At 35.9% G+C, this 26,576-nt stretch overlaps 1 protein-coding gene and 1 long non-coding RNA gene across 9 annotated transcripts in view; both read right to left on the reverse strand.

Annotated features, from left to right (window-relative positions):
* The window catches only part of LOC127847932 (uncharacterized), a 47,576-nt gene that overhangs the window by 2,647 nt on the left and 18,353 nt on the right, over window positions 1-26,576 (reverse strand). For 7 of the 8 annotated variants that reach the window (XR_008034250.1, XR_008034254.1, XR_008034249.1 and 4 more), the window contains exons 2-6: window positions 22,611-23,072; window positions 16,340-16,431; window positions 4,779-4,956; window positions 3,078-3,192; window positions 1,508-1,632 (exon numbers count right to left, since the gene is read on the reverse strand). This is a non-coding gene — a long non-coding RNA (uncharacterized LOC127847932). Of the gene's footprint in view, window positions 1-1,507; window positions 1,633-3,077; window positions 3,193-4,778; window positions 4,957-16,339; window positions 16,432-22,610; window positions 23,073-23,712; window positions 24,861-26,576 lie in introns of those variants that run through there. The other variant, XR_008034253.1, reaches the window with a different exon arrangement.
* LOC127847931 (uncharacterized) lies at window positions 6,070-9,842 on the reverse strand. The gene is made up of 3 exons (XM_052380164.1): window positions 9,425-9,842; window positions 7,849-8,867; window positions 6,070-7,323 (listed from the first exon to the last, which is right to left on the reverse strand). The coding sequence occupies exons 1-3, from the start codon at window positions 9,757-9,759 to the stop codon at window positions 6,971-6,973; spliced, it is 1,707 nt and encodes a 568-aa protein (XP_052236124.1). The 5' UTR covers window positions 9,760-9,842; the 3' UTR covers window positions 6,070-6,970.

A 26,576-nucleotide genomic window follows, 5' to 3' on the forward strand; every position in this document is an offset into this window, starting at 1 on the left:
GCAACATCATCTTTAATGCGAGACATTAATTTTCACTGATTTCATGGATTGACTAGTCTAATATTTGAGATAACAACAAATAATTAATAAAAAGTAACTGCCAACTCAACGAAAGCGTTCCCTCATAGCGGAGTGAAACCCTGCAATAAAGAATAGAGCCCAAACCATAAGATTGTTTACCGTAAAGTTATTTTTTGTCCAACACGAGTTTTCCTTGATTTCGCATTAAGCCCCATTTTCCAAAAGCACAACTCGTTTACAAAACAAACATTAATTTTTCAGCAGTATTGTTCTGATGGAATGCACAATCTGCCAACCAAAATACTAAAAGACACTTTGAGATCAGTAAAAACTGCCTTACAATGCTGTAGTCCATTCAAACAAGTGTTTTCAAACAGATATTCAAATATGGTATGCTTGAATGACTTAACAATCTTTCATGGAACATAATATCATCACTTTACATTAGTTTAAACCTGTTAATTTTAGCATTATTAAAATTGACAGCCAACGGGTTATTTAGATGTTCTCGAGTATGTTTCCTGGGTAGAACCAGTACTTGGCAACCCTACGAGGGAGATCTTAAGAAAGCTTCCACAGTGAGGACCATTCCCGGAACCTCCTCGTTGCTAAGCAAACTAAACAAAGCGATGGTAACCACTAGTTTAAAGTTAAAACAAACAGCATCACTTTGGTAAAATGGTGCAAAATGTTTGTGCATAAAGTGCTGACCCATATTAGGCTGTGAAGCCCACACAGACTTATCAGGGACAACACTTTCCGCCTAAACTGTATTTCTCTTAAGAAGCAACGTCCTTTAAACAACAAACCCACATACAAGCAGAAAGTGTTGTCCATGATAAGCTGTGCGAACTGCACAGGCTAATCTGGGATGACACTTAAAGCACATGTTTTTAGCCCCGTTAATTAATAATTAAACAAGAGTTCCGCAGTCGGAGACAAATGTCGCACCCCACCCCCCAAAAAAAAACAACAACACACAACAGGATTGTATGCAACAAAGCTGACCATAACAGATAATTTATCATATTAGTGTGTGACTTAACCACTTTAAAAAGTTTTTAGTTGACATAGAATAAAGCAATTCTGTTAAATCATCGTTATAGTAAATGGGTTGAGAATATTAAAGTATTATAACTAGGCGCCATCTACTGTCCAAGGCCAATGCACATTTTAAGTATCAAGCCAATCGGCCAATTTGTTGAAGAGTTATTGATCAGAAACGAACTGGTCTACCGACCAACCGACATCCACCAATACAATATACCCCCTCTTCTTCAAAGGGGGGCATCAATAAAAACCTTTGGTTATAGATTCAAATTTTAAAGTTTTTTTTAACCCTAAGATACTGTTCAGCAGCAAACAGCATAAAACCTGAACAGGCTACTTGCAGGCTGTTCTGGTTTAATGTTGGTTGCATTTAGCTGTTTTCACTTTGCTCCTGAGTGGGAAAGGGTTTAGTTTAAAGAATTCCTACTACCAATACCTGTCAGGTTAATCCTTCTTGCAAACAAAGCATGGGAGACGTAGGGTATGTCCAGGTATGTACGAGTCCTTGGCAAGCTCATGGTCCTCTAGGTGGCTGATATACTGCTTCCTCTCTCCAAACACCTGCACAAACGCAGATATATTTTAGCTTCCCTTTAGATAACACTGGGCTTAAGCCATGTGTGTAGTGTTGTCGCAGACTAGCCTGTGCAGTCTGCGCAGACTTATCACACAGGGACAACACTTTATGCCTAGATTGGATTTTCATTTAGAAGAGACTTCCTTACAACAAAAACCTCCATAACAGCAAAAAGTGGCATCCCTGATTAGCCTGTGCAGACTTTGTGCACAGGCTTGTCCGAGTCGATACTTTACTTTTCGATTTAACTCAGTTTTTGCCAAGAAAAGACTTCCTTTAAACGTAAAATTCCATTAAAGCGGCAAGTATTGTCCCTGATTAGTCAGTGTAGACTGCACAGGCTAATCTGAGACAACACTTCAAGCACATGCATATTTCCAATTGTGAGTTTACAAGGGGATATCAATAACATTTCACCTTCGTATAGACACATACTAAAACAACATCATGTCCCCACTTATTATGCTTATATTTATCTAGTAACTATGATATAATAATATTGATGAAATATTAAAAAAAACAACAAGAAATGTGTTTGTAAGAAACACTATGTCCCCTTCTGCGCCGCTTTGATTTTTAATTATCTAATTATTTTTTTGACCTTTGACCTTGAAGAATGACCTTGACCTTTCACTACTCAACATGTGCAGCTCCAACCAACAGACAGGGCAAAAACAATATGTCCCCCACTATAGTGGTGGGGGACATAAAAAAATTTTTTTTGTCAGAACAAGCCTTCAGAGAGAATTCACCTCACTTAAATAAAAATAATGTGCATTTTCATGACAATTTGAAATCTAAACAGGAATTCTGCGGTCGGAGACACATGACCCACAAACAGGGCGTTGAACTAGTGACCCCAATGTCAATAGGGGTCATCTACTGTCCAAGGCCAATGCACATGCTAGGTATCAAGCCAATCGGTCAATTAGTTGATCAGTTATTGATTGGAAATGATTTTCACACTTATTGTAACGGTGAATTTGACCTTTGACCTAGTGACCCAAATATCGATAGGCGTCATCTACTGTCAAAGGCCAATGCACATGTGAAGTATCAAGCCAATTAGTCAGTTAGTTGATGAGTTATTGATCTGTAATGGTTTTCACACTTAATGTGATAGTGACCTTGACCTTTTGACCCAGTGACCCCAATTTCGATAAGGGTCATCCACTTTTCAAGGTCAATACACATTTGAAGTACCAAGCCAATAGGTCAATTGGTTGACGAATTATTGATCAGAAACGAACTGGTCTACCGACAAACATCCAGCAAAACTATTTATTCCTCTCTTCTTCGAAGGGGGGCATAAAAAGTACAACTAAATCAACATTATTGATTTAACATTACTCTAATATTTTTTATCCATTCAAAGCCTAAAAAGTCTATCCACACCTTTTGAACATATTTAGTGTTTAAATAGCCTTACCATAAAGGGACACATGTCACAGGTGTAGGTGGCAATCTTGTCGTGTATTCTCAGATGACACCGGAAATTGTAGAGGTCAGAAAACGTGTCTTGGCAGATACAGCATTTGTATACCCTGGAGGTTGAATTTTAGAATAATATGAACCACGTTCTGTGAAAAGGGGGTTTATTGCATGTGCGTAGTGTCGTTCCAGATTAGCCTGTGCAGTCTGCAAAGGTTAATCAGGGATAACAATTTAAACTTGTATTGTTTTGTTTAAAGAATTACTCTTCTTGACAAAAATCCAGTTAAAGACTGCACAGGCTAATCTGGGATGAAACTTTATGCAGTGAATTAAACCCCCTTTTCCCAGAACAAGGCTCACTATTATTGATCAAACACAAATGTGAATTTTCTTTATCTAGAGAATAGTTTATATATATAATTATTTATCTGTCTATAAACAACAATCAGACATTCTCCTTGAAAGGAATTCAATAATCAGGATTTACTTTATTTATGCACAGAAGCCTGCACCAGGTTATTTAAAAGATGGTATCACAGGATTAAAACAAGAGATGTGTTTGTCAAAAACACAATGCCACCAACTATGACACTTTGAAGCCATATATTTGACCCTGAAGGATGACCTTGACCTTTCACCACTCAAAATGTACAGCTCCGTGAGATACACATGCATGCCAAATATCAAGTTGCTATCTTCAATATTGCAAAAGTTATGGGCAATGTTAAAGTTTTTCGGACGGACGGACAGACTGACTTGACGGACTGACAGACAGTTCAACTGCTATATTCCACCCTACCACGGGCATAGCTAACAAGAAATGTGTTTATCAGAAACACAATGCCCCCTACTGCGCCACTTTGAAGCCATATATTTGACCTTTGACCTTGAAGGGTGACCTTGACCTTTCACCACTCAAAATGTACAGCTCCATGAGATACACATGCATGCCAAATATCAAGTTGCTATCTTCCATATTGCAAAAGTTATGGGCAATGTTAAAGTTTTCGGACGGCAGACAGACTGACTTGACGGACTGACAGACAGTTCAACTGCTATATGCTACCCTACCAGGGGCATAAAAAGGAAATAAAGGCAGCAGTTGAAACAATAATGAAACAAATTGAAGCTAGATATTTTCGGACGGAGGGACAGACTGACTGACGGACTGACAGATAGTTCAACTGCTATATTCCACCCTACCAGGGGTATAGAAAACAAGAGATGTGTTTATCAGAAACACAATGCCCCCTACTGCGCCGCTTTGAAGCCATATATTTGACCTTTGACTTTTGACCTTGAAGGATGACCATGACCTTTTACCACTCAAACTTTGCAGCTCCATGAGATACACATGCATGCCAAATATCAAGTTGCTATCTTCAATATTGCAAAAGTTATTGGCAATGTTTAAGTTTTCAGACTGACGGACAGACTGACTTGACGGACTGACAGACAGTTCAACTGCTATATGCTACCCTACCAGGGGCATAAAAAGGAAATAAAGGCAGCAGTTGAAACAATAATGAATCAAATTGAAGCTAGATATTTGAGCCGCGTTGTGGGAAAACTGGGCTTGATGCGTAAAGTGTTATCTCACATTAAGTACTAGTTCTACCCAGGAAATGGACTATAGTGTTTCCATAAGAATTCAGCTTTCAATGCAATTGAGCTAAAAGATATAAGTTTAAACTACCTGCGGTCGAGATGCAGCTGCCGATGTTTCTCAAGGTCAAGCGGCTCTCTGAAGGTCAAATTGCACGTGTTACATTTGAACATGGGAGCTTGCGGCCTCATTGTGGGTAACACGGTGTCGGATACAGCTCTGTGATCTGCGTGAACTCGGCTTGACAGATTTAACACTGGTGGCTGCGCTGTGAAATAAAGGCTACACTGTGAAAAACATTGCTGCACTGTGAAATACAAGGCTGCACTATGAAATACAAGGCTGCACTATGAAATACAAGGCTGCAATGTGACATACAATCAGAAGGTCACAGGTATCAAAAAGTACCGTCTCTTTACATAGTGTAGCAAAGATATTTTGTTTGTGTTTGCATTTCCTTGCAGATGTAACACTGGTGGCTGCCCCAGGAAATATGATCACCAAGATCACAAGTGTGAAGGTATCAATAAGTTCCGTATCTTTATAAAGTATAGCGAGGATATTTTGTTTAATTGTGTTTGGTATTTCCATATAGATATAACACTGGTGGCTGCCCCAGGAAATATGATCACCAAGATCACAAGTGTGAAGATATCAATAAGTTCCGTATCTTTATAAAGTATAGCGAGGATATTTTGTTTAATTGTGTTTGGTACTTCCTTATAGATGTAACACTGGTGGCTGCCCCAGAAAATATGATCACCAAGATCACAAGTGTGAAGATATCAATAAGTTCCGTATCTTTATAAAGTATAGCGAGGATATTTTGTTTGATTGTGTTTGGTAATTCCTTATAGATGTAACACTGGTGGCTGCCCCAGAAAATATAATCACCAAGATCACAAGTGTGAAGATATCAATAAGTTCCGTATCTTTACATAGTATAGCAAAGATATTTTAATTAATTGTGTTTGGCATTTCCTTGCAGATGTAACACTGGTGGCTGCCTTGTGAAATATGATCACCAAGGTCACAAGTGTGAAGATATGAGCCTCACTCTCGAAAAACAGGGTTTAATGCGTGTGCTTAACCCTTTGCATGCTGGGAATTTGTCGTCTGCTAAAATGACGTCTGCTGAATTTCTAAAATTAGCATTTTCTTCGATTTTTTTTTTCAAAGAATACTATCAGAATAGCAAACAGATTGGATCCTGATGAGACGCCACGTTCTGTGGCGTCTAATCTGGATCCAAACTGTTATCAAAGGCCTTTAAAATTCGGTTCCCTGATTTTGGTATTCGATCAACGCCACCCGTAGAAAACAACAAGGTTAATGTGATCATGAATAGTGCTTTATTTCGCAAAACATTGGGAAAAGTAAAGGAAAAAAAAACATAATTAAAATACTTAAATACATGTATAATTGTCATAAACAAAAATAAAGTCTACAACCGTTGATAGAAGAAATCTGTACAAAATATTAATTGTTACTATAGGAAATTCAATATTTCTTTAAACAGAACACATCATAATAGTTAATGAATTAAATGAAAAAGTAATAACTCTTCTAAATTGCACACTACAGTTCATTTTACTATACATAATAATCACACAAAACAATTGTAGAGAATCACAAATGACAACAAGTAAAGCATGTATATACATATAATCGACATTTCCAAGATATAGATTAAGTTAACAACAATACGCAGATTATATACAATTCAAACGAAACATATGCATGAGAGCAATGCAATTGATTCTGAGACACAAATGATAGTATGCTTTCATATTTTGTGGCTACACATTAAATCATTCAGAGAGAATACAGCAATAAAGCATAATGTGTCTTGTTCTGTGAAAACTGATCAAAATGCAAGTGCGTAAAGTGTCGTCCCAGATTAGCCTGTGCAGTCGGCACAGGGACGACACTTTCCGCTTAAATGGTATTTTCCGTTTAAAGGAAGTCCCTTTTTACCGAAAATCTAGTTTAAGCAGAAATTGTCATCCCTGATTAGCCTGTGCTGACTGCACAGGCTAATCTGGGACGACACTTTACGCATATGCATTATACCCAGTTTTCTCAGAACAAGACACATTAAATCATTCAGAGAGAATACAGCAATAAAACCTAATAATGATCTGAAATTACTAAGCATCAAAATAAATCACCCAGGTGAATCATGAGATGAAACATAACACTTAATCTGAGCTTGGTGTTGGCAAGCTTCATGTGAAAAGTACATGTTTCTAAAATATTGTACTGAATCTTGTGAAACAAAACTATTTTACTTTAATCACAAGAATGTTTGTACTCATTGTTTGACCCACAATGATGGATGCTGTGTTCCTGTTGTAGGAGACTGACACTGGCAAATTAATTTTATCACTCCTGGTAACAAGAGTTGCCAGCTTCTTCTTGCCTTCACCATCAAGCTGTAGGACAGTGTTGGAAATTGTTCCACAGACCAGCACCTGTCCCAGGGCAGTCATATGTATACCTGCTGGATATTTCAGGTCTGGGTCGGTTAAGGTGTGGAGAACTGTGCCATCTCTGTCCAGGGTGAGAACCTTGCTGTGGGAACAGTTGGTGACTAATATCTTGTCACCTGACGGACTCACTGCACACTTAGTTACTGCAAAAGAGAGTAGAATCAATATAGAATGTTTTTACAGGATCATTATGTTAATTAAGACACGGTTACATCTTATTCACACCAGCTAGTTATTTTAATTAAAAGAGTATGATTTTCCTTACAATGAAACATTTATGAATTAATGCTCATTTTATGCTAAAACCCAAATCGGTACTCATCAATAACATTTTCTAAGTAAGTTAATGTACTCACTGACATAATCAGTGCTTGCTGACATAAATACTGTTAAGGAATTATTTAAGATCTTAAAAAGCAATACAAACTCCTAAACAGTAGAAAATAAGTCAAGACAACACTTGTCAAAGGAAGGACATTATTGTTGAGTAGGTTTCATTTACTTATGGTGGAAGTATAATGTCTATTATTTGAAAACATAACTATCTGCAATTGCAAAAGTAAATAAACACTTTGACTTTTAAGCGAATATGTAAACAGCATTATTACATTTGACAATTTCTTATAATTATTTCAAAATATACCCATATATATCCACCATTATATTACCTGTGAGCATAGCTGATGTATCCTCATACAGCTTATTAAGCAGGTCTCCACTCATTGAATACTTGTAAAGTGCAGTACCAGAAGTGATATACAGGTCTTGCAGATTGTGAGCAATACCCTTACATTCATGTTGAAACTGTAACTTCCTGCCCTTAACCAGCTGCCCATCATTCACTGAGACAAACTGAACCTCATGTGTCTTATTGCATTCATTCACAACAACAGCTACTTCACTTGAGGTGATTGGACACATGTCCATTGGACAAGCCTTTAAATCACAATGTCCCACCACCTGGTATTGATGATCTAGTAGCTTAACTCTTTTATTATCAGTTTCTGCGATTAGGATCTGATCATTTGAGAGACAACAGATGCCACTTATATTGAATCTCTTGTTTACATCACTTGCTATGCTCACATCATACGCTGACTTTCCTTGCACAGTGAATACCTTGTTTGGGTCACCATGCAGAGGCAGAGCCTGAGTACATACCACAATCCTGCCCAGACCTAACAATTTAGACAATTGCTGTTGAACTTCACTGTCAGCTTGGAATGTCAGTGAACTTTCTACCTGAACTAAGTTATCTGTCAAATAAGTTTCAGACTGATTAATTTTTTCCACACATTTCTTACTTGCAATAAACGAGAGTTCTGCTTTGCCCTTATCAACAATATCATGAATTGTGTCACTGAGTCGTTTCAGTTCATTTTGAAGCTTACTGCAATTGTCCACATTAGTCTTCATCGAAGCTTTCAGACTTGTCATCTTATCTTCTAGCTCTTTTATGGTATTTTGTTCAATGTTGTCTAAAATTGTATTTATTTTCTGGCGTGTGTCCCGTATTTCATTTAATTGTTTGCTGTATGAAACCTGCAAAGACTGCATATTGGTATCCCAATAATTCTGAAGTTTCTCCAGATCTTCAAGAACAGTTTGAATATTTCTTGATAGTTGTTGCAAGTCTGGCAGAGGTCCTTGTACTGACTCAGATATAAGCGCTACTTTAGCACATTGTCTGAAAGGAAAACAATACATAAATATGTGTATGTGGTGTAAATGACCATGAAATAAAAATATGTCCAAACTATGATTTATCATGTTTTTACTATTTTCAAAATGCTCTTTTCAGGTAAAATAGTCGTAGCTATGGAATTTATTCATTTTTATACTTAATCACTTAAATACTTATTTTCACGCATTTGCAGTCGCTTAGAAAGTTACCGGGGTACATTTAATTAAAGACCTTTTTTAACTAGATTAAAGTTTTAAAGGCTTAGATACTGATGAGCAGCAAACAGCATAAAACCTGAACAGACAGCGAGTTACTTGCAGGCTGTTCTGGTTTTATGCTGTTTGCAAATATCAATTTTCATTTTTCTTCTTAGTGGGAAAGGGTTAAACAACAATTTCTAATTTAAATAAACACATAATTAATATTAGCCACAATTGTAATTTTATTCAAATTAATCAAACTAAAAAAATCTTTTTCCAATATTGATCAGAATAATGATAGATTGAAAGGTATATTTATGAAAACAAATATATTGGAAAGCAAATACATGTCTAAATTACCTGTGATTGACAAAAGCACAATTAGCGCAGCACAGCTGACTGTGGTCATTACAAAACATCTCTAGCCGTTTGTCTTCATGAAGGTCACATTTCTGAATGAAATCCTCCACTTCCTTGCACACTGGCCACTTACTTGTCTCTCCCCTTCCATATGTCACATGTTTTCCAAACAACTGACCATGCAGGTTTATGCATTTTTCACAATAAAATTTTAGACAGTTATCACAGTAAAACTCGGCCCACTGGTCAATTTTGTGCTCTAGACATGGCGAACAACAAAAGTCTGTAAAAGAATCAGAGCCTTTACCCACAGTTGATTGAGAAAAGGAAGCCATCTTGTTCACTTTATTATAAATATACTTTAGAAATCTATACTCATTAAAGTACACCTCTCCCGCTGGTGGCTTAAATCAACTAATATAATACTTTGGTCTGTACCGTTTACAGATAAACATTTGAGCTATCAGTACTTGACCTCATATGACAGTAACAGTATAAGACACATTATCAAATCATATGAGTTGCATGTTATCATACAACATCAAAGTCGGTCAGGATCGTACTGAAATTTGCAGTCAAAATTTAAGCACTTTTAAGCATTTTCAAGGTCAAGCACTTTTTGTAAAAAACTTAAGACATAACATGAAAAAAATGCAAGATCTCTTGCTGCCAATATCAATTGTTTCTTAGTAATTAATTGTCTTAAAAGGATTGAAAACATAATTTGAAGCTCAAATCTATTTAAATACATATTTTAATGAAAAATTGGACAGTGCATGAAAATAACGGTGATATTTATTTCTTTTTGTGTCTAAAAATCAAATTATTTAAAATGATATCAACTTAATTGATCATTGCTTTTGATGGTATGTCAGATCTTTGTTTATTCATGATTGATTTCATTTTAGTGCTATGAAACGTTTTTCCCGCAAATAAGCCTACAAAATAATAAATAAGATTAACAAACAGTGGTGTTGTTCTTGTTGTGACTACAGTTTCAATAATTGGCTTTTTGTCATCCAAAAGTAATTTTTAACCCATTTATGCCTAGTGGACTCTCCCATTCTTCTAAATTGGATCAATTTATTTCCAGAATTAGGGATGTTTAGTATATTTATTTCTATATTTTTAATATTTCTTACAGAAATTCCTTCAAGCAAACAGCTGTTAGCCAAGGCCTTTTTTCTAGACACTAGGCATAAATGAGTTAAATAAAGTTAAGTCAAATATGATTGTCTATTCAAGAATTCATCCGATATATTAATACGGTGATTACACCACGCAAATGATAATTCCTTAAGTACCCCGAGAATACCATGTTGCAGGCTATATGATTGGACTTATGTTTACATATTAACATTTTTCAACAAATCTACCTAGTATATGATAAGCCCAATACTGACATCAACATGTTTGTCCATGTGACCACTTACATGAAAACTGTTTGGGTATCTCCTTAGGTCAGAGGGTGCCATTTACAGTTTTATATAATGAAGTAAGCAGAAAGCTCCGGAAAAACTATGTTTTCAACAATTTTTATAGTGAGTTTTTAATTTACTACTGAGTAAACATTGGCGATCATAAAAATATGACACAGCTGAAAACAAAAGTAAATCGGTATAACAACTCAATGAGGATCATATGACACAATTATGACATATATGTTCATCATGTTAAAGATCCACTTTCAAATATACTAATACATATTGATGCAGTTATTTAATTATTTACCATTGTCTGTTTCAAACATTCATTTAACTCGTTTACATGAAGCAAATATTGTTTAACAATAGCAAACATTATCATGAAATTGCAGTACATCAAAGTACAATCATTATGGAAGAAAAATGCTGTATTTTACTTTAATTTTTGTCTTTTGCAGATGTCATGCAGTTGCTGGCATAATGCATGCATTTTTAATATTAAATGGGTTTTCCAAGAATATGTATATAAAGTATAACTTAATTAAGAAACAAGATCTGTATTTGTGAAACACAATGCCCCCTACTGCCCCGCTTTGACGCCACACGGCAGCTTTTTCAGAAAAAAAAGACTTTTGACCTTGAAGGATGACCTTGACCTTTCACCACTCAGCTCTATAAGATACACATGCATGCCAAATATCAAGTTGCTATCTTTAATATTGCAACAGGTTAAACCAAGGTTAAAGTTTTGGGACAGTCACACAGACAAACAGACTCACACATACAATGACAGACAGACAGGCCCAAAACAATATACCCCCAATCATTCGATTCAGAGGCATAAAAATAATAAAATCCTGTAACTCCTGTCGCTAAGCACAGAAAATAAAAGAGCATGTTTCTATTGTTTAGTAGTTATGCTTTTACTTTTTTGATTACTTGTTGTTTTTTGTGTCCCCCCCCCCCCCCCCCCGCGAGAAGTGCCCCCCCCCTGCCCCCCCCCCTCAGAATTAAGTATTAGCAAAAAGGGATTTTTTTCTTTGTTCACATAGGGGAAAAACAAGTGATTATCAATAAGGCGACGACCATGCCGAGGCAGATATTTTTTGCTGTTTTATACCTTTTATATCATGTCTATTATTTGTGAAATTTCGCTAACTTTCCAGCCATATTAGCAAGAAAATTATCGACTTTACTCGCCGCAAAATTTCTTTATTAAGGGGGCACTTCTTCGGGTCATCAATTATTACAAGGGGGCACCTCTCCGCCCCCTATTTGTCAGCAGGAGGGCAGTTCTCCGCCCATTAAAAAACAGTGAGGGGGCAGTTCTCCGCCCATTGAAAAATCTTTGAGGGGGCAATTCTCCGGGTGGAGGTTGGGACGGACACGCTACTGACCGCAGTGTTCGGCGAAAATGAAAACCCGAAATCGCACGCTATTGTTAACGGAAACACCCGTGATCACCACGATGACTTTCTTTTCAAGTGTCTAGAACCCGTTTTTCTTATCCCTAAATGTTAGATAAGCACACGCACTATTAATTATTATGTTGGTCAGTACAGAAGGCCTATACAAACTTTAGATAAGCATGTGTTGTCTGTCAAAACAATGATTGTACATGTTAGTAAACATATCGAAGTATTCTTGTATATGATCTCGGAAACGGGACTTGCTTTAAACATTTACAAATACGACATTTATTTTCATAAGATTTGCTGAAAACAAATGAGAACCAAACAAACATACACAGACAACACAAAATATAAATAAGTATGACAAATTCAATTAAATTAAAACAAGAGAATGCCCCCTTCTGCGCCGCTTTGAAGCCATATATTTGACATCTGACCTTGAAGGATGACCTTGACCTTTCATCACTCAAAATGTGCAGCTCCATAAGATGCACACATGCATGCCAGATATCAAGTTGCTATATTCAATATTGCAAAAGTTATGACCAATGTTACATTTTTTTGGACAGACGGACAGACTGACGGACAGTTATACAACTATATGCCACCCTTCAGGAGCATAAAAATGTTGGTTTATTATCGAAAAGTCGCTTTAACTTTCTCCCGAATTCCAGAAAATGACTTATACATGTTGAATGAAATCTAAATATAGATGACGCTGTTCATTGGTCATTGTAAAAGAATATGAACTGTACACGGCACTTTGTGTGCAATCAGATACAGTACAATATCATACGAACAAAAAGATGAAAATGACACAGCATTTTTGCCTTTTATTTTATTCAGAGGAAATGTTAATTTCAAATCATTTGCGAGATACCCCAATACTTAAATGGAAATTCACTAGAAGTACGAAGCTTTTACAATGTTGTCTGCTATTTGCAGTTTTTTGTGTGTAAATTAACACACCCACGCCTATTTTCGCGATCTTTTTGTCAAGACAAAAACTGGACACGAAAATATCATGGGCATATACATGTATTTATGTGTGGCTACAATTTGTAACAGAACATGAACTGTACACGATGCGCTCACATCACATTAAGTGATTCACCCATGTTGGAATACCCTTGTCCCGAGCGGATGCTTATTTCATCAAATCTATAAAGCCACATACCTTGAAATGAAATACATGTTAATCAATACATATAGATGCAATTTGAAAGAGTGCAAAAGTGTCATTAAAAATCTATAGCCTAGTTAGCAAGTTATTTTTTTTTTAAATTTGAAAACCTAAAGTAGGATTTCTATATGTATACGTCCATTTCAACAAACGCAATTATTTTTAAGTTTGATGCACACAAACAATGGATTTCTACCTTGTAACCACCAGATATACAGGGTTTTCAATAAGAGCCGGCCGCCGGCCAAATCGGCCGTTTGAAATCAGATTTTTGCCGGTTGAAAATCGCTCAGATTCAGAAAATCGGCAATTGACTTTTCGAAATTTTCGTGTCTTTTCGATAACTTTGTTCTTTTTTGCTATTAAGCAAAGATGTTGCTTGATTATCTTCCTTAACGCATGACAACAACAACAACAATTAAAAGGCGCAAATTGGAATCGGTCAAAAAGCAGTCAAATATTTTGACCCTGATTGCTTGCGTTTTTTGTGTTAATGCAAAGTTTTTGTTGTTGTGAAAGTTTGTTTTAATTCAGTTACGTTTCAAACTAGAAGTATCACGCGAAATGTGCATGGTAGATGGACGATCAGGCCTTTTCCGCCCATTCCTGTAAGGGCCGAATTTCGGTCCCATTCCCTATCCAAAATCAAAGATTTTTCCTTATTAGAATAAAGTGCCCCAATTGGAACTTTGTGCAAAAAAAACCCTGTAAAAATTGACCCTAAAAATCGAGTGGAATTACGTATCCGAAAGTCGTATTTATCCGAATTATGATAAAATTTTACAAAAGTAATAAAGAGCTTTTTTCATTTATATTTTGTTAGTTCAAAAAGCTAAAATTCGTAAAATACACACAAAAATGCTCAAATTTAAGTGCCTGGTTGATCATTAAAATAGCCATAAAATGGCCCAAAATACAGAAAATCAAGTGCTCAATTTTTAAATTTTCCGGGAGAGAATGCCCCCGAACCCCCATAGAAGGCCTGTTGGTTTCACATTTTGGCCTGTTGGCTCAAAAGTAATTGAGAACCTTGGATATATTCTAATTGGCATAGATACAATTAAATCTATAGCCTAGTTAGCAGATTTTTTTATTTTTTTTTTAAACTGAAAGTAGGATTTCCATATGTATACGTCCATTATAACACACGCAATTATAAAGCGCAAAAAAGACGGATTTCTACCTTGTAACCACCAGATATATTCTAAATGGCATAGATAAAATTAAATCTATAGCCTAGTTATCAAGTAATTTATTATTTCTAAAACGGTACCGCTTTTAAAACCGAAAGTAGGATTTCTGGACGTATACATCCATTTCAACAAATTTATTCTAATTGGCATAGATAAAATATGTTTCTTATTTATTCTAAAATTTAATTCCATTTCAAGGTGTGTGGCTTTAAATAGAAACATATGCCGAAATGCATTTGATACTTAAGAAAAATGGTGGACGTTTGTGTTTATGAACTTCTTGAGCACTTTTGTCGTCAATTTTAACACTTTTAAATGAAAGGGATCAATACAATACATTTATGTTCAACTATTTTATTGTTAGCGAACACGATGAACACCACGGTAAATATTATGGGTCCGCTGTGATTAGCGGTGATTCGCGGTGTCCGCCTTATGGCAAACGGCCCATTCAACATTTGATCTGAACACCCATCACGGGGTTCATATTGGTAAGCGAACACAGCGAGATGAACACCGCGGGGAGTGGCGTTTGTTTCAGTACACGGTGTATGTACTGTAAGACACTGAGCTATCAATAAGCTGAAGACAAAATTAGAAGAGAACTGCTGTTGTCCTTTTTCTATGCTACTCGTGTCAAATGTTTTATTGTTGGTGTTTTATGACTATTGAAATGTGTGTACTTTATTAAATAAGAAGGCCATGGGCCCTAAGGAGAGCTTAACTGAGACCCGAAGGAACTAAACTACTTTGAAAAGGTGGAGTTCAAAATAATATAAGTACTTCATAAAACATCAATATTTAGTTTCTTGGCACATTTTTTATGGGCTGAGATGCACAAATGTTCTGACCAAGCTTAACGAAGATTTGACTTGATATGTGACTTCCTGATGTTTATAAGCTTTTTCTACAATTCAACCTAGTGACCTAGTTGTTTTATCTTACATGCCCCAGTTTCAAACTCGGCAGTTATTTTATTGGAAAATGTTTTTGACCAAGTTTCATGAGGTTCGGACCCAAAATGTGACTTTAAGAATGCAAGAAAGACGTTATGATGAATGGATTATATATATATATATATATATATATATATATCTATATATATATATATATATATATATATATATGTGATTTTTAGAGTGTTCACAGACGTTTGCTGAAAGAACTTCAAATTATCTACTTGGACTCTAAAGACTAAAAATTCTTAATACAGCAATGAATGGATATACAAACACTCACTTATTATATCCCCTAAATCCCCGCTTAAAGTGGAGGAATTAAAAAGGTACGACACTTTCTGCTTTTATGTAATTTTTCGTTTACAAAAATATATAATGCACAGGCTAATTTGGGACAACACTTTAAGCACATTCATTAAGCCCCTTTTCCAAAGCAGGCTCAAAAGTATTTTTGCCTGGTTACCTTCTTGGGTTCCACGACAAGTGGGGGCATAAGCAAATAACTTAACCGTTTCCCTCTTAGAAGCAAAGTCAAAGTGGCTATATGCAACCAGTATTAAACCAGGACAGCCTTGGCGTAAATCACATGCTCTTCATATTGTATGCTGGCTGCTGCTCATCTGCATCTTATGGATGGAAATAAAGGCTTTACAACTTGAATCTTCTTAGAAAGGTCTTTGATTTTTTAAGGGACTACAAATGCCTCAAAGTGCTTTCCTGAGTGGTAAAGGGAAGACTGGTTACCTTCTTGTGTTCCACGACCAAGACTTCCGATCCCTGGGTCATCTGCTCCAGCCTGCGCTTGTTGATCAGCGTCAGCGACTGACCAGTACCACCTGAAACAGCACAGATGTTCAGCTTTATACTACAGCAACATCCAACATGTTTCCTTAGTTCTCAAGCCTGCGCTTGTTGATCAGCGTCAGCGACTGAAAGAATAACAGGATTCTATCCTTTAAGACAATGCCTCACAGTTTGGTCCTGTTGCACAGATATTGAGCCAAATACTTCAGCAGCATCTATTGTGTTTCCCTATTCCTCATTTGTCCGGCCCTTCTCATCGGTCCGTAAGTTTAAGTAGTCCACTTTAGATAACTCTCATCAACTGTTGGACAGTTAAAGTTTGTCAATTTTTTGAAGTTTCAATGCATTTTTTGTTTATTTATGATTACTATGACGAGTGATCTCATGATTTCTTGTCTATATTGTTACTCCAGACTCATGATATCATTATTTAAATCTCATTACATATAACTGTGTTTGTGTTTTGAGGGATTGTGGTCCGATGCATACACATGCTTATAAGCCACCTTAACCCTTTCCCACTCTGAACCAAAGTGAAATTGGCTATGTGCAAACATCATAAAACCAGAACAGCCTGCAAGTAACTCACTGTCTGTTCAGGTTTTATGCGGTTTACTGCTCATCAGTATCAAAGGTTTTGAAATGAAGCCTTTACATTTTGAACCTAGTAGGAAAGGCCTTTAATTTAATTTAACTTTCATCGTGTGTGACATTATACCATATGACACCATTTGTGACATCATACCAAAGGACATCATTTGTGATATAATACCAAATGGCATCATTTGTGACATCATACCAAAGGACATTATTTGTGACATCATATCAAAAGACATCATTTGTGGCATCATACCAAAGGACATCAGTTATGACATCATACCAAAGTAAATCATGTGTGACTTCATACCAAACAACATCATTTGTGACATCAAACCGAAGGACAGCATACATCAAACCGAAGGACAGCATTTGTGACATCATACCAAAAGACATCATTTGTGACATCATACCAAAGGACATCATTTGTTACATCATACCAAAGTACATCATTTGTGACATCATACCAAACAACAACATTTGTGACATCATACCAAAGGACATCATTTGTGACATAATACCAAAGGACATCATTTGTGACATCATACCAAAGGACATCATGTATGACATCATACCAAAGTACATCATTTGTGACATCATACCAAACAACAACATTTGTGGCATCATACCAAAGGACATCATTTGTTACATCATACAAAAGGACATCATTTGTGACATCATACCAAAGGACATCATTTGTGACATCACACCAAAAGACATGTGTGACATCATACCAAAGGATATCATTTGTGTCATCATACTTGAGGAAATCATTTGTGACATCATACCAAAGCTCATCATTTGTGACATAATACCAAAGGACATCATTTGTGACATCATACCAAAGGAAATCATGTATGACATCATACCAAAGTACATCATTTGTGACATCATACCAAACAACAACATTTGTGATATCATACCAAAGGACATCATTTTTGACATCATACCAAATGACATCATTTGTGTCACCATACCAAATGACATTATTTGTGACATCATACCAAAGAACATCATACCAAACAGGGTTTTTTTTTTAGAAAAAGGGGAAGACGCTGGACGCTGGGTAAAAGGGGAAAATCGAGCGCGAAAGAGACATATTTGGGGAAAAAATAAAAACTGTTCATTTCAATATCTATAACTCACCTACAGACTTCAGGTTTTTTTTAGAGAAAGAGGCATGTCTCTGACCTTTTGGTCTTAAACACATGAACAAGTATGATATTTAAGTCAAAGTCCTAAATAAAGTTGCAGGTGTAGATCTAATAATGGGAAATGTTTTCAACTGGGGCCCGGGAACGATGTCAATATTATGATTTCAATTGCATGATGAATTGGTTGACGATCTAGATCTGCTACAGTATTGGAAGGGAAAGGTGCGGCAGCTGCCGATTGTCTACTTTCACTTTCACAATAATCCGACAGTATTAATCGATGTTGATTACATGTACCTCCGAATCCTGCTGGGTTTCAACGGTTTTTGATGATCCATTCTTAAAATATGCGTCAACACAATTAATATTTTCTGAGTCCGAACGTTTTATTTTGTTCGTGTATGAACGCCAATTGTGAGACTTTTTTCTGTTTTAACGTTTATATCTTGGCTTTCACATTACCCGGATGAAAATTCGACTGGTTCCGGTAATTAATTGACGAAACACCCTTATCGCGCAAGACCGGAATCCAGTAAAATAGTCACATGATTAATACGATTAGTTGCCCGGTTTCCATGACGTAATTTAAGAGCTATATATAGAATCACTGGGATTCCCAGATTTGAGTGTTCGTCGGGAGAGAAAGAGAGAGAGAGAGAGAGAGAGAGAGAGAGAGAGAGAGAGAGAGAGAGAGAGAGAGAGAGAGAGAGAGAGAGAGAGAGAGAGAGAGAGAGAGAGAGAGCGAGATCGTTGTACATGGTACAAATCGGATAAGTGTCGACTTCCCAAAAGAAAAAAACAACATTTCTTTGAGGGTAAAATATTATATTTGGGTAAAATATTATATTTTGGTGAAAAATTATATTTTTGGAGGGAAAATGGTATTTTTAGGGGAAAAATTCTGGTAGGGGAAGACGCCGAATATCTGCGTCACTTTCTTAGTAAAAAAACCCTTATTTGTGATATCATACCAAAGGACTTCATTTGTGATATCATACCAAATGACATCATTTATGACATCATACCAAAGGACATCATTTGTGACATCATACCAAAATACATCATGTGCGACATCACACCAAAGGCCATCATGTGTAATAAAAAACAGCATTTCCAAATCTCAATGTGACATCATACCAAAGGACTTCATTTGTGATATCATACCAAACAACATTATTTGTGACATCATACCAAAGGACATCATTTGTGACATCATACCAAAGGACATCATTAGTGACATCTTACCAAATGACATCATTTGTGACATAATACCAAAGGACATCTTTTGTGACATCATACCAAAGGACATCATTTTTGACATCATACCAAAGGACATCATTTGTGACATCATACCAAAGGACATCATTAGTAATAACAAGAGCACCGCCTTGCGGGTGCAGACCGTTTACCTATTTTTCTTTTTAAAGGTGAAGGGACTCTCAATTTCAATCACAAAGGAGGGAGGGGTGGAGTAAAGAGGGGTGTATAGTGTGGGGGTCTGGACATTTATTATATTATCTTCCAAAAATGCGGAAAAAAACAAAAACATTCAGGGGTGGGGGGGTGGGGCGGACGGGATTCTTGGGTGCGATGGTTGGACGGTTTTTCAAAAATAAAATAATAAAAATAAATATTTGTGTTTTTTAACCGTTTCAAAAAAAATAATTCGGGAAGGGGGGGTGGAGTCTATTGTGGCATGTCAGGTAAGAGTAGTTTTGTCAAAGTATCAATCAAATCTAATCATAAATAAAGAAGTTATGGCTATTTTAGCAAAATTTAATAATTTGACCTTGAGAGTCAAGGTCATTCAAAGGTCAAGGTAAAATTCAACTTGCCAGGTACAGTAACCTCATGATAGCATGAAAGTATTTGAAGTTTGAAAGCAATAGCCTTGATACTTTAGAAGTAAAGTGGATCGAAACACAAAATTTATTCATATATTCAAAGTTACTAAGTCAAAAAAGGGCCATAATTCTGTAAAAATGACAACCAGAGTTATGCAACTTGGCCCTTTACTGTACCCTTATGATAGTTTGCGAGTGTTCCAAGTATGAAAGCAAAATCTATGATACTTTAGGGGTAAAGTGGACCAAAACACAAAACTTAACCAAATTTTCAATTTTCTAAGTATAAAGGGCCCATAATTCCGTCCAAATGCCAGTCAGAGTTACATAACTTTGCCTGCACAGTCCCCTTATGATACATGTAGTTAATAAGTGTTGCAAGTTTGAAAGCAATAGCTTTGATACTGTAGGAATAAAGTGGACCTTAAAACAAAACTTAACCAAATTTTCAATTTTCTAAGTATAAAAAGGGCACATAATTCTGTCAAAATGCCAGTCAGAGTTACATAAGTTTGCCTGCACAGTCCCCTTATGATAGTTAGTAAGTGTTGCAAGTATGAAAGCAATAGCTTTGATACTTAAGGAATAAAATGGACCTTAACACAAAACTTAACCAAAATGTTCAATTTTCTAAGTATAAAAAGGCCACATAATTCTGTCAAAATGCACGCCAGAGTTATCTAACTTTGCCTGCCCAGTCCCCTCATGATAGTAAGTAAGTGTACCAAGTTTGAATGCAATAGTATTGATACTTTCTGACAAAAGTGGACCTAAACGCAAAACTTAACCTGACCCCGACTCCAACGCCGACGCCGACGTGATGACAAAAGCTCATAAAAAAAAAATCAAAAAATAGATGAGCTAAAAAACAGCATTCAATATGGGTAACACGGGTTATTTGTTTGCATTTCTGAGATAGTTACACTATTTATGAGCATTGAATAATAGGAGTAGGACAATATTTGGTGAATGTTGGGTAAGGAATAAGTTAATCATGTCCTGCACTAAACAGTACAATCAAAACCTCATACTGTTCTGTTTCGAGGCCTCACATGACTTTATATATATCCATATCACCTAACAATGCTCCCATAAAATCCCACATTTAAGAATTAACAAGCCAGTACTGCTAAAATTATGATAATTATCCATCATCGAAATGATATCGTGATAACAAAGGTCAATGTTCAACAAGCAGAGATTTCATAATGCACTGGACTAAGTTAGATTTGGTTTGAACAAGACTACATGTATCTGGTAATTTGATATACTATTTGTTATCAATTATCGAGGCACCATACAACAGTGATAATCCTCTTATACACAGATACACAATTCATATAACACCTGAATGTGTTTGGTGGACCTCACTAATAATTGACATTTCTGTATAACTGTGACCAGGTATAACATTTTCAGAAAAATGTTATACCTGGTAATATGCTTAACCCAAACATATTCACAGGGTTTTTTCTGCCTACTTTGGGAAAAGGAGTCTGACCAAATTGGGAATTTTTTATCGACAAAATTTGGGAATTGTTGTTTCGTGAAACGGCTCATTTTGGGAAAAAAATGAATAAATCATGCTTAAATAAGTCTGTGGTTTAACAATTTTCTTTATATAAACACATGCAAAACAAACACTGCCCAAACAAAAGTTACAGCAACATTTTTGGCCGAGCTAAAATAGTCTCAGCCATAGGTATTTCATTTCATACTTTAATGTATTAAATGACGATTGAACTACAACTTTCTTACAAGGCTCTGAGCATTCAGTTGCCTATTTTGTGATTGACAGCCCTGGCATTACTTCTGTAGCTGTTACATTTTGCTGCGTATCGTCCGAGCCTGTCTGTTCAGAGTTACTCGCGGCAGTAATTTCGGAAGATTCTGAGCGTTTCGAAAACATCGATGATTTCGTAACACATCCTTTAGCGTCTATTTTTTGTGTGTTTTTAATGTAATATTTACTATTGTGCGAAGCCATGATTGAAAATAAGCGTCTACAGATATGGTATAGAATGTGTATTGTGCGGCTCTATATACTCTTGTATTATAAATGCGGAACAGTTCGAACGTCATAGCTGTCAGCTGAGAGTAAATGCATCCGGCAAATACACCAAAAATCTGTGTCACTAAAGGCTTTATTACGTCGCGAATGAAGTCACTCTTTCGATATAAATTATGTTCACTTTTGACGATTTTGGAAGATTTTATTTTTTGGAATTGGGAAAAATGCAATCAAAATTCGATTGGGAACGGGTCCGTTTGCTTTGGGAATGCCTCCGTTTCCCGGAAGCGCAGACAGTGCTGAAAACCCCCTGATTCATTTGAGTCTTGCTCTGAAAAACTGGGCTTAATGCATATGCATAGAGTGTTATCAAAGATTAGCCTGTGCAGTCCCCACAGGCTAATCTGGGACACCGCTTTCTACCTAGAATTTATTTTTTAGACTTCCTTTAACCGAGAAATTCCATAAAAGCACAAAGCTTCCTCCCTGAGTAGCCTGTGTGAACTGCACTGGCTTATCTAGGATGACACTTTACACACATGCATTAAACCCTGTTTTCCCAGAGCAAGGCTCAATTTCATTATTCAAAAAAGGAATGATCTTACCTTTCAGACTCACATGCAGGGTTTCATCGTCGAGATATCCACTTCCTTCATCACACACATTTTCTGGAGCAGCATTGTCAATGATCACACCATGTGTCCAGTTAGTGGTCACTATGCTAGTTTCAAGGGCTGCCAAGTTACTGTTCGTGTTTGCTTGGTTACAATCACTTGTTGCTTGGTTACCATCGATGTTTACTTGGTAACCAACATTGGTTGTAAGGTGACTCTCAGCTGTTGCTTGGTTACCATCTGAGATAATTTGGTAACCAGCATATGTTGCATGGTTACTCTCAGTTGTTGCTTGGTTACAATCAATAGTTATTTGGTTACCTTCAGATGTGATGAAGTTACCATGGTTACCATCACTGGTCATTTGGTAACAATGCGTGGTTGTATGGTTGCAGATGTTTTCATATAGTGATTTTGATACAAAGTCAGTGGAGGAAGAGCTGGTATTACCCTCTGCAACAAAATAAATCATTTGATAAACAATGCAAGAAATAAGCTTTTACACTTAAAATTAGGGCTCCCACGGGTCAAAAATTTTCTTCGGGTCGGGTCGGCGGGTCAAAATTTCAAAGTACGGGTAATTTTGGGTCGGGTCGGGTATTAACAAAAATCAATGTTTTTTTGTAAACTACAATAAAACATTTATTTTCTTTAAGGATGAACATATCAGATACATTTAACAAATAACCATTGTGAAATAAGACTAAATTACTTCACAAAAAAGTATTCTTTATATAGAATTACCATATTCTTTATAGTAATACATGAATTTATTATAAACTGTGAGTGATAAAACCTCGATTATGGGATATATAAAGACAAAGTTCAGCAAAATAAACTGCAAATGAGTTGAAATAACCCTTTTAAGCAAAAACCATTGCTATGATGTGCTTTCTCTATAAGAATGAAGGTGTATCTATTAGAATCAAAATGACTAGAGCAAATAAAGAATATAAGAGTCATGGGAATAGATGTCAGGGTTTTTTTTTAGAAAAAGGGGAACTGTACGCTGGGTAAAGGGGAAAATTGAGCGCGAAAGAGACATATTTGGGGGAAAAAATAAAAACTGTTCATTTCAATGTCTATAACTCACCTACAGACTTCAGGTGTTTTTTTTAGAAAAAGAGGCATGTCTCTGACCTTTTTGTTCTTTAACACATGAACAAGTATGATATTAAAGTCAAAGTCCTAAATAAAGTTGCAGGTGTAGATCTAATAATGTCAACCCGGGCCGGGGAATGATGTCAATATTATGATTTCAATTTCAAGATGAATGGGTTGACGATCTAGATCTGCTACAGTATTGGAAGGGAAAGGTGCGGCAGCTGCCGATTGTCTACTTTCACTTTTACAATAATCTGACAGTATTAATCGATGTTGATTACATGTTACTCCGAATCCTGCTGGGTTTCAACGGTTTTTGATGATTCATTCTTAAAAAATGCGTCAACGCAATTAATATTTTCCGAGTCCAAACGTTTTATTTTGTTCGTGTATGAACGCCAATTTTGAGACTTTTTCTGTTTTAACGTTTATATCTTGGCTTTCACATAACCCGGATGAAAATTCGACTGGTTTCCGGTAATTAATTGACGAAACACCCTTCTCGCGCAAGACCGGAATCCAGTAATATAGTCACATGATAAATACGATTAGTTGCCCGGTTTCCATGACGTAATTTAGAGCTATATATAGAATCACTGGGATTCCCAGATTTGAGTGTTCGTCGGGAGCAGGGCTCGACATTAAAGGTAGTCCGACTGTCCGGGACAACCAAATTGTTAGTCCGGACAAGTAAATAAAGAATTTGCTAGTCCGACGGGACAAGTGGTCATTATTATTGTATAACTTAGAAAAAATGCCTTTAAAGCCATTATTTCTGTGGAGATATCACTCAACTTTTCTGAGTAAATTGTGTATACATGTACGTTTAATCGTCGAAGCCCGAGATATTCTGATAGTTCCATGTGATACATGTACTACACTGTACTGTTCACAAGGGAAGCAACCCTTAACATTTGTTTCTTTGCCAAGATAACAAGAATATTCTCCCTTGTAAAGAATACGCATTTTACGACACTGGTACACACCGATCTTACAGACAATTAACATAGTGACATCCTCTCTATGTATAGAATGATTTTGTTTTGTTTAAATATCAGTTAAGTACTGTACATATACATCACTTTTAACATTTTTTGTTTGATGTTGGCCAAACACAAGTTTTTGTCAGGTATTATGGCTTTGTATAATGTTTAAAAATCAATAATCTTGAGTTTTCCTGTTATTGTAGTCAGTTTTTTTTTTTGTATTGAAATTGCCTACAATTATGTTTACATGTATTTTGAACGATTCAAGTCTTTATGATTTGAGCATTTTGTATTATTTCATTATTTTGCAAAGTACATGTACTGAGCAGAATAATCTATAATGGTCAGGACAAGTTGCTTTTTGGTCAGGACAAGTGAAATTATGGTCTACTTGTCCAACTGGACAAGTGGCTTCAAAAGTTAATGTCGAGCCCTGGTCGGGAGAGAGAGAGAGCGAGCGAGATCGTAATACATGGTACAAATTGGATAAGTGTCGACTTCCCAAAAGAAAAAAAAACATTTCTTTGAGGGTAAAATATTATATTTTGGTGAAAAATTATAGTTTTGGAGGGGAAATGGTATTTTTTAGGGGAAAAATTCTGGTAGGGGAAGACGCCAAATATCGACGTCACTTTCTTAGTAAAAAAAAACCCTGGATGTCTATCTTATTTCAATATATAGTATTATTTTCTTTAAATTAGGCACACAAAATCAAAAGGCTAAAATGCGCAATATAGACTGCTTAAAAACAAATCCATCATAACTTTGTTACAATAATGGTGAACAAATGTAACTTGACGTATCAAACTGTAAACAGGATCTTATCTCACCATATCAAGACTTAAATAAGAAGTAATTATTAGATGGAAAATGACTAGAAAACTTGCGGTGTGTAGAAATACCGAAATCCCCGTAATTACCGAAATCCCCCGAAATCCCCAATAATATTTATTATTTATCAAAATACTGCGGATATTAAGATAGAATATTGCAAAATACAATCAATTCACTGATGAAAAATTGTTATTATCAATGTTTGGTAGTGAAAAACTAAAATATATACATAATTATTGGGATTCCGAGCCAGAAATCCCCAGAAATCCGGCCCAATACTATTTATTAATTATCAAAATACTGCGGATATTAAGATAGAATATTGCAAAATACAATCAATTCACTGATGAAAAATTGTTTTTATCCATGTTTGGTAGTGAAAAACTAAAATATATACATAATTATTGGGATTCCGAGCCAGAAATCCCCAATAATATTTATTATTTATCAAAATACTGCGGATATTAAGATAGAATATTGCAAAATACAATCAATTCACTGCTGAAAATTGTTTTTATCCATTTTTGGTAGTGAAAAAATAAAATATATACATAATTATTGGTTATTGGGATTCCGAGCCCGAAATCCCCAGAAATCCCCAATAATATTTATTATTTATCAAAATACTGCGGATATTAAGACAGAATATTGCAAAATACAATCAATTCACTGCTGAAAATTGTTTTTATCCATTTTTGGTAGTGAAAAACTAAAATATATACATAATTATTGGGATTCCGAGTATGAATCCATAGTGCATGTTTTCACAAGCACGATCAGGAACAGAAATCCCCGCTGTAAAGCTCTTCAAGTGTCAAAAAATCATCTGGGTGGCTTTTTGATATTAGAAAGAAGAGGTACAGACAAAAACTTAACAACAATATCTCACTTCTTTCGAAAAATATGGACTTGTAGCGGGGATTTCGGTAATTCTACATTCGCCCACAGAGTACCGAAATCCCCCATATTTACATCTGAAAGTGTCAAAAATATCATTTGTATTCTTGGTTTTTGGCTTTGCTTGAATGTTTAC

The sequence above is a fragment of the Dreissena polymorpha genome, chromosome 10 (genome assembly GCF_020536995.1).
Source record: "Dreissena polymorpha isolate Duluth1 chromosome 10, UMN_Dpol_1.0, whole genome shotgun sequence".
In the NCBI taxonomy this organism is placed as follows: domain Eukaryota; kingdom Metazoa; phylum Mollusca; class Bivalvia; order Myida; family Dreissenidae; genus Dreissena; species Dreissena polymorpha.

Excerpts from the sequence above, each read along its gene's own strand:
- LOC127847931 (XM_052380164.1), bottom strand. The coding sequence starts at position 9,759 with ATGGCTTCCTTTTCTCAATCAACTGTGGGTAAAGGCTCTGATTCTTTT. Across the intron at positions 8,868-9,424 it reads TGTGCTTTTGTCAATCACAG|ACAATGTGCTAAAGTAGCGC; the intron begins GTAATTTAGACA and ends TTTTCCTTTCAG. Across the intron at positions 7,324-7,848 it reads TACATCAGCTATGCTCACAG|TAACTAAGTGTGCAGTGAGT; the intron begins GTAATATAATGG and ends TCTCTTTTGCAG.